This window comes from Oratosquilla oratoria, chromosome 9 (genome assembly GCF_046742065.1).
Source record: "Oratosquilla oratoria isolate Oo_2021 chromosome 9, ASM4674206v1, whole genome shotgun sequence".
In the NCBI taxonomy this organism is placed as follows: Eukaryota; Metazoa; Arthropoda; class Malacostraca; order Stomatopoda; family Squillidae; genus Oratosquilla; species Oratosquilla oratoria.
This window is the reverse complement of record NC_134785.1, coordinates 7348495-7358494: the sequence shown is the minus strand read 5'-3', so window position 1 is coordinate 7358494 and position 10000 is coordinate 7348495. Positions and strand designations below refer to the sequence as shown.

Below are 10000 nucleotides of genomic sequence, written 5' to 3'. Positions count from 1 at the left end.
AAGAAACGATTAGACAATTTTATGTATGGGGATGACAGGTGGTGATGGATACGGAGCTGCCTAATGTAGGCCTTATGGTCTCTTGCAGTCTCCTTCATTCTTATGTTCTTATGTAAGTACGCCGATGTCTCGGAAGGTGAAGTATTCCTTCACTTCAGAACTGTTGCATAATGCCATCAGGCACGAGACCAATCAAGAAGAATTAACTTGAAGGGAAGCATATCTTGGGTCACACAAAGAGTAAACAAAAATAAAGAGTATTGTGGTTAAAGACTTCCTTGAAAACTTTGCAATTTACCAATATTTCTCCCTTATTTTCCATACACCCTCCTTTCTACCTCATTTCCCCTTTCCCGTCAACCCACCCCCAACCATTCCGTAACCTCCTCCCCCAACAACAACTTCCATTGTACGACCGTGCCTCTTCCTGCTCCACCCACGACCGTTACCATTGCATACAAACCCCAACTCCCTCTAACGGTTTTAACCGCCTCAACCGTCCCGAACTGGGTCCGTCCCGAAGAGATGCTGAGTGATGATGTTTTACAGCATGGCGGGGATGGCTGGAGTTCCCACGTGGCAGGGCGTTCCACAGCCGCAGCTGCCCACAGGACAGATGGCGCAGCTTCAGCAGCCAGCTTCCATGGTGGGGGCTTATCCTGTGCAACAGTTCCAGGTATGTCGATATTAAGAGGATATTTTCCCTTTCCCTTTTTTTCTGCCCTTTGGTTGAGGCCCGATGTACGATAGCCTTGTACTGGGGTCCCTGTGTACGATAGTCTTGTACTGGGGCCATGTCTTGTGCCTGGTGTTGGTGTCAACCTTGAGAGTGGGAATGAGAACGTGACGGAGCCCTGATTATGGCCTGTCCCGTCCCCAGTCCTCGCTCTCTGACCGAATAATTATTATTACCTAATCTGCCACTAAAGCTTTACGTCCTTCACCTCACTCACTCACTCACTCGCTAACTCTCTCACTTTAACCTCCTATATTCGCCTTCTCACTCACGCTTTCGACTGCCGTTTCTCACGATCTTTCTTGTTCGTGATTCTATGATCTCTTTTTTTTTCTTCTTCTTCTTTTATTTTCTTTTTAACTTCGTTTTCTCCTTCCTCCCTCCTCTCCACCTTGTGTACATCTCTCTGCTTTCTCAATTTTTCTTCATCTATAATTGTTTTTATTAATTATTTCAATTGCAATATCAGTCTCGTGTGTAGTATCTTCCTTCGTTCCAAGCTTTCTCCCCTTTGACCCGTTGCCCAGTTGTTTTGGTTCTTGAAGTTTATGACCTTTCGCGACCTTTCTCGACCTTACCCGTAACCGCCTTCATCAGTGCTTGGTTGGGAATCTCTTTATCCAGTAACCGTGAATTTACGGATCTCGGAAGTTTTAAATTTCCAAATGTCAAGGATTTCTTATAAATAATTGCTGTTTTGTTAGCGATAACCAGCGCTTCTGTCCTTGGGAGATGATAATGAGTCAAAGGGGTGGAGTCATAGAAATGGGAAAAGGAAAGTTTTAAGGATGTTAGCGGAAAGGAGGACTAACAGAAATTAAAAAAAAAAATTGCTCAACATCCCTCTTTGAGTGGAGATTGTCCTCTAGTCATGAGAGAATGTAACATGACTCTGATCTGTAGGAACGTCCCTAAGTCCCTAAGATATTGGTTCATGCAGCCAGTACTTCGCACAGGGTTTCCAAGAGAGAGAACTATTTCTATTAAAGCCTTGTAGAATCTCGCGCACTATCATCTCGAGTCCAAGAATGACGACTTTTGTCCTTTGACCTTTTTCATTACGGCGACACAACTCAGTAATTTTGTTTTCGCCAGGAATAGACGATATCATGCCACTGAGAGGGAGGCCGCTCCTTAAGAGATGGCTTCAGTCGTTGAGTCCTATTCAACCTGAAGTATGGCTCCCTCCGTTGCATTATATCATCTGTTCTTTACCAGAACAAAATACTTAGATTACGAGCATTGTGTCACTTTGTTGAAGGTGCCGACCTCGTATGCTTTTGGTGTGTACCTACAAACTGTTCTGCTGCGTTGTCTACTGTTACTACTTTGAGGTCTTTTACTGATGACCAATACTCTTATTCCGGTACTACTTTTGATTCTATTTATTATCTCCATTGCTTTAGATACCCTGATTCTACGTCATTACCCTTTTCTGTTGCCATTTCATCAGGCTTAAATAATCCTCTCAGTATTCTTGATTAAAACTAGCTTGTCTGCAGCCCTATTCGTTGTGATTTGGTGACTATCATTCTTTTTTTTTTCTTTTTTTTTTCTGGGAGTCCCAAACCTTCTGCACCAGGAACTGATCTCTTAACGAGGTCTTAATCCCTCTCTCTTATCCTCCTCTTGTTTTCGCTGACCTCTTTTGCCACTCACTCGGCTCTTATCAGACCTCTCTTTCTGCCTTCAAACCACCGCTAGGGGGTGGGTCTTCCTCTCCCTTTCCCCAAAGTACCTCGTTTGATAGTCGGTTTCACGTCGTCTCAAACTCTTCCTCCGTGTTTTACTTCTCATTATCTTTATCGCCCTGTTGGATCCTACCTCGTTCGAGGGAGGCGAGGGGTGTCGCCTCAAGGACTTCAATTTTTATTGTCTTTCGTATTATCTGGAGTAACTATTGCCTTTGATATTTGAATATATGCTTCCTGTGTTTCATCCTGTTCCATTGAACGCTTTCTATGATGGTTTTTAATTCCTCCTTTTGATATATCTTCTGTTGGACTGTATTATGTTTTTTGATAATTCCCAAATGCCTCTTATTATATCTCCCTAAAAAATTTATTTTGTGTTTCTTGTATAACTCAGGATGTAATGATTTTCTGGCACTTTTTTCTGTGTGCGTTAGTTTATTACTGATACTCTTTGTTTAGTCCTTTTTGGTGCTAACTACTCTCTCCCTCTCTCTCACTTCTTCCCTCAGTCCGTCCCTGCCATTTTCCGTGTTTTTGTTTCTTTGTCTTTGACAAGCTTTCCTATTTCTTCCACTTTTGTAAGTATTTCAGCCAATTCCTTTTCTTTGTTTCTTATTGGTTTGTGTTCTCGACGCTGTCGTAACAGAGACTACATAGTTCGTCTTCCTCTTCCTCTACCTCCCTCTTTTGCTTTTGTTTTTTCTGTTGTTCTTTTTCTATTTCTCTCTCTCTCTCTTTCTTGTTCCTTTTCTTCATTTTTTTCTCTTTTTCCTTCTCCTCTTTGACATTATCTACTTTTTTTTGCTCTTTTTCCTCTTCTTTCGACTCCTTACTCTCCTCCTCTTCTTCCTCTTTTTCTTCTTTCCCTCCTCATTCTCCTTCTTCCTCTTTTTCTTCCAAATTTTACTTCTTATTCTTTCTCCCCTTCGGCCTGACCTAGTCCTTGTCGTACAGACGCTTTATTCTCCCAGTTTCCCTAGAGGATTCTTTGCTCTTCCCACTTCCTCTTCAACCACCTTCCCCCAGACTCTTCCCTCCCCTCCCCCCCACCTCCCTTCTCCCTCAAACTTCTCGACCCCCTCTTCCTCCCCTTCTTTCCTTCGGCTTTTGCTCTTACGAAATAATCTCTCTTTTTATATCATGATTCTATTTATGTACATGAGTCATCATATTATAGTCATTTTACCTCTTCTTCTCTTATTTTTATTATTATTATTATTATTATTATTTATTTCTCCTAAGGTATGTATTTGGCTTGGTCTAGGTAGAAGAAAGACTTGGAAAGGTCTTGCTTGGATCTATCTTTGTTTGTGAATGGTAGAATTAGAGGGGGGAAAAGAAAACTGTCATCGTTTTTAATCGATTAAAAGGAAACAGTCTTTCATCTGCCTACGCCAAAAATCTATTTACTATATTTTTGTACCTATTTTACATTTTATTACTAATGATTGTAAGGCACTCGTATTTCAAGTTTCGAAATGATTTCCATTTTTGACTACTTGAAGATGCATTTAAATATTCAAGAGTCCAAAAGTTTTAACACCATTTATGAATTCATGTTCAAAGTTTTTTACATTTCCAAAAGAGGCTGAGGAAGAGGGGGAGGCATATTTGTCGAGCTTTTGCATTCAGAAAGACGAAAAGTAATTTCTCCCTCGCGCCCTCAGAGCACCCCGTGTCAAAAGTACGACGGGAGGTATAGGCAGACGCCACCTTCAGTCCGCGGCACTGCGATAGTGCCACCCCCCCCCCTGTCATGCGGATTTGATTGAGACAAAAAGTGTGTGTGTAAACTGCGCACCCCCTTCTTCCTTCCGCCTTTGCTGGCATGCAGCACTAGATGCCGATTACGTGAAACTACTCCTGCATGTTGGATCTAATTACTTTTACAAAAACCAATATTCAGGCATTGATACATTCTGTGTTTTATCCGCCAAATCATATCCAGCTTTGATGTTAAAACAAGCTTGCATACTCGTACTAACGACCCACCACTTTACTGTCTCGTCATTAGTCGGCCACGCCTCAGTGCTCAGGCCCTACAACCTATTCTGCCCCACTGCAACGAAATATAATAAGTGCATTAGTTGTCTTTTGCAGACCATCCAACCGTGCTTACATCAGAGCTGGAAATCTATCTTAAATATTACAATATTCCAACCTTTGTTTTGAGACTTGGGCTTCGACGCTGCTTTGCTTGCGGCTGATCAGATGTACAAAAGAGAAATCATTTGAGCGGTGTAGAACTAACCGTCATCTTTGGGCCTTCGATGGTTTCCAAGAAACCAAGTTGACGATTCCCGTCGATTTTTTTTTTTTTTTTTTTTTTTTAACGTCAGAGTAACACCTTCAGCCCCTAGACAGTTCTTGCTACGTTTCGGAGAGATCCCATTATCATCATCATAGTTTCAAAATCAGTTTCAAAAGCGTCGCTGTCGCCTTTTCAAAAGCTTACTGATCCTCCCGTGCCGCTCACCGCAAAGTCTCAAAGCAACGGTTCCATCATTTCTATTGGTTTGTTTGTCTACTTTGATTGGAGAGTACGATGAATCTTTCTCCCTTTTTGACTGTTTTTTGGATTGGATTCCTAAATTTTTGGCCTAATTTTGCAGCTGTCGACCCCGTACCTACTTGGTACCACCCCGGGCACCTTGGTGAGTGACGAGGGCCCAGCTCCACTCTCGCAGTACCACACTAGTCATACCACAGCCACACCACCACATTACCATACAGCCACACTTGCCACCCCACAACACTGCCATACCACACAATCTACACTTCCAAAATTCCATACCACTCTACTACACTAGCAAAGCCGACATACCACCACCTCCACCACCACCACCACCACCACCACACCACCACACCACTACCACCACCGCTACCCCTCCCAATGCTACCACAACCACCACTATCTCAACTCATTACTACGATACAATGGTACTCGATCCACTGCAGCTCCAAACACGTGTTCAGCAGCAGCAGTTGTCTAGCCACAGTACAGCCAAGCGACATGACGTCACAAAAATCAACGTCACCACCACACCACGACCAAGTGACGCCACGTCGCCACACGATAAGACACTGGAAGCTACATGACACCCAGATGCCCCATCAACGCCCTCAACGTCTCATGAACCATATTGTGCCACGCAACTAAGGCCACATCACACCACACAGGTCAAGTCACATTGATAAGGCCCGGCTACAGGGTCGTGCCCCCCCCCACCACCACCACAAAGACCAAGACACACTACAAAGACCAAATTGTGCCAAGACTACCAAGGCCTTAGAAGGAATCAATGTAAGGTTAAGTCATACTAAGGAGGCCTCTACACGACAAAGGTCATGACAGACCGAATGAATGTGTGTGCAACCTCCCATAATTCTTTATATAATAACAAAAATAAGACAAACAAAGGCCAAGCACCAGGAAGGTGACACCAACCTAGGACATGATGTGAGACACGAATACAGATGTAAAATACATTCTGCATAAACTGTGCAATACTCACCAGCTGGCCTAAACAAATCACCTCCCTGCGTGATGTCACATAAAGTATCACACACGACGTTACACGTCGTCATCTGTGACGTTACATACGACGTTACAGTGTCACATATGATAACAAAAACAAAATAAAATAAAATAAACTCAACACAATCTTTAGCACACGACGATGGTGCATTGTGCAAAAAAATTTTGTGGTGCGTTTCTGATGATTTCTATGAACAGGAGAGGGACGAGAGCCTAAACGGGGTCCAAGAAAACAAGGTCCGTTTCAGGCTTGGGTCCATCCATCACCTGAATAAAATCACCAGGCACTTGCTACAAAAGAATTTTTAGACATCCGTGATCGTTTTGAGCTCATTGAAGTTAATAGATTAAATTTCAATGAGGATCATCCTAACAGCACACGCATATTCTCCTACCAGATACTATCCATTGCGTGTGCATGGACACATAAACGCGTGCATTGACACAGAAACACGTACACACGCAGGCACACACACACACGCACACACACACACACACACACATACACACACACACGATTGAACAAACGCACACATACGGGCGCGCGCGTGCATATGCATAAAACCTGCATATGAAAAACACACGTACACACACAAACACAAGCACGCACACACATTAACACACGCATACACAAACACATATACAAACACATATGCACACACAGAAACACACGCATACACAAACACATACATACGCACACACATGCACATACATACGCTTACACATGCACATACATACACACACATACACACACACACATGCACATACACACACACAAACAAACAAACATGCACACATACACACACACGCTCGCGCGCATACAAACAAACACACACACACTCACGCACGCACGCACACACATAAAAACAAAACACACATACACACACACACACACACACGCACACACACACATATATATATATATATATATATATATATACACAAATACGCATACACACACATACACACAAACACGCACGCACACACACATATACAAACACACACATACATACAAAAACAAAACACACACACACACACACACACACACACACACACAGACATATATATATATATATATATATATATATACATATACATATACAAACGAAAACAACCTTTGCCTGTGTGTATGCTTATGTGCACATGTGTGATTATTTTTATGTGTTTTTGATGATTGTAGATGTTTGTTTTCCCATATAATGTGTGAAAGTGTTTTTGTGCGCGCGTGTATGTATGTTTGTGTCTGTGTGTGTGTCGTGGGAGCTGTTCATGCGTTTAGTCTTGTCAATTTCTATCTCTCTGTGTGCTTCGGATATCAACCCCAACCCAGGTTGTGTATATCACCTGCGCAGAACCTGAAGTAGAGAAACAGTGTTAGTTATTTTTTCACTGAAGTTCAGCTAACTCTGGAATGTATGTGGGTGACTGACTGTATACCGAATGAGATGATAATTACAATTCGATCGCACCTTTTCTCTCTCTCTCTCTCTCTCTCTCTCTCTCTCTCTCTCTCTCTCTCTCTCTCTCTCTCTCTCTCTCTCTCTGTGTGTGTGTGTGTGTGTGTGTGTGTGTGTGTGTGTGTGTGTGTGTGTGTGTGTGTGTGTGTGTGTGTGTTTTACTCATACTCTATCTCTCTTTCCTTTTCTCTTATTCTACATCAATATGTTTATAAAAATGCACAAACACACACACACACACACACAAACACACACACACACACACACACGCACACACACACGCACACACACACGCACACACACACTCATATATATATATATATATATATATATATATATATAGTATATGCATATATACATATGTATGTATATATGTGTGTATATATGTATGCATGTATGTAATTATGTATGTGTGTATGTATATATCTATGTATGCATGTGTGTAAGTATATATGTATGTATGTATGTATGTGTGTATGTATGCGTAAGGATATCTAAATTCATACGTGAGGTATGTGAGGGTGTGTATGCGTCTGTGTGTATGTATGCGTAAGGATATCTAAATTCATACGTGAGGTATGTGAGGGTGTGTATGCGTCTGTGTGTGTGTGTATGTGTGTGTTTGTGTGTGTGTGTGTGTGTGTGTGTGTGTGTGTGTGTGTGTGTGTGTGTGTGTGTGTGTGTGTGTGTGTGTGTGTGCGCACGCTCGCGTCTGAGTCACCAAAATCTTAGATCGCGTGCTGGACTCGTGATGGACAATAATTATCTTCCCGGATTAAAGCTTCATAGTTCTTATAGTGCGATCTATGGGTAATGCTGTGACCTAACACATACGACACACACACCTAATCTCTTGCTCATGGGAGACAGTAAATGCTTGCAATGTTAGGTCAGTCCTTATGGGACAGAGCGAACTGTGATAGAGGCCTGAGACGTCATTGAACGTCTCTTAGTTTTTACGTCTTTGTACACTCTTCGTATGAGAACCATTCGCTATAGTCTTGGATCACGTGCAGGACTCGTGATTGACAGCTACTTCGCTCTCAGTATTAGTATATGTGTGTGTTGAGTGTATATGTTAGTGTGTCCGTGTGTGTGTGTGTGTGTGTGTGTGTGTGTGTGTGTGTGTGTGTGTGTGTGTGTGTGTGTGTGTGTGTGTGTGTGTGTGTGTGTGTGTGTGTGTGTGTGTGTGTGTGCGCGTTTGTCTTAGTGTCTTTACCTGTACGTTTGGTCTCTTATTAACCATATGCGTGAGTGTATGCATATGTTATTCATGAGTGCTTATGTCTGTATATACTAGTGTCTTTTTAAGCTGGTAATGTTAGAGTATATGTTTGTAGGTGTGAATGTATTTGGGTTGCTCTTCTCTACACAAGTGTGTACATGCGTAACAAGAGATATGTGTATTTCTACGTTTCTTACACGTACATACACATACACACACACAACACACGCTACCGCACGCACACATATAGACACACACAAACACACACACACACACACACGCACACACACAACACACACGCAAATGCACACGGACGCACACACACGCACAAACACACACACATACACATTTTCATACACATACACAACCCACATGCAAATGTACACTAACGCACACACATACACACATACACACACACATACACACACACACACACACACACACACACACACACACACACACACACACACACACACACACACACACGTACAACGACGTATTCCCACCGTCCAAAGCCAAAATATGTGTGTAGACATTCACGAATGGCAGGTAATTAAAATGTTCGTCCCTCCTCCCCTTATCATACTGCACTCCGATTTATATAATAGTACAGCCTTTCAGTGGATCAAGCATAGAGCAATATTATGAAATTGCCTGCACTCTGCATCATTTTTCTCTAGGCATTATTATCCAAGACAAAACTCCATGTGCTGGGTCATTAATAAAAATATATATATATGTATACATATATATATGCATATACATATATATATATATATGTATATATATACATATATATATATATATATATATATATATATATATATATATATATATATATATATATATATAAGGGATGCTGACATTAGTAGAAAATAATTCCCTTCGTAACCTATTTTCTTCCACCTGGAAATAAATTTGTCTGATTGTGACAATGAGAACAACAGCAAACCATTCCGCTTTCCCTCCTTGCACATGCTGATACATCCCAGACAACCCCAACACACACACACACACATACACACACACCATCACGCTTTTCCTATGCATTCATCTGCAGGGTTAATAGGGCAAGGCTAGAATCAGTTTTATCTTTTTTTTCGCCGCCATGATGGTCCTGCGCCCCGGGTCGCGTCGTCGCGTGAGGAAGCCGTGTTGTCCTCAGCCAATCGCGCGCCAATCTTCGAAATCAAATGGCACGTTACACATAATTGTGAATACGATTTCTACGTTTCTCGTTCTCTCATTCTCTCTTTTTCTCTCTCATCTCTATATCTCTTTATATATACTCTCTCCATCTATCTATTTCTCTATCTTCCTGTCTATGAAGTATATACAGTACATATATAT

The 10000-nt window shown here is 41.9% G+C and overlaps 1 protein-coding gene across 8 annotated transcripts in view; it reads left to right on the top strand.

The window, feature by feature from the left end:
* The window catches only part of LOC143028161 (cytotoxic granule associated RNA binding protein TIA1), a 1322924-nt gene that overhangs the window by 1282007 nt on the left and 30917 nt on the right, over positions 1-10000 (top strand). For 3 of the 8 annotated variants that reach the window (XM_076189871.1, XM_076189872.1, XM_076189873.1), the window contains 2 exons: positions 550-676; positions 5043-6916. In XM_076189871.1, coding sequence (XP_076045986.1) covers positions 550-676; positions 5043-5240 — 325 coding nt within the window. In that variant the 3' untranslated portion in view covers positions 5241-6916. Of the gene's footprint in view, positions 1-549; positions 677-5042; positions 6917-10000 lie in introns of those variants that run through there. The other 5 variants (XM_076189874.1, XM_076189877.1, XM_076189876.1 and 2 more) reach the window with 3 other exon arrangements.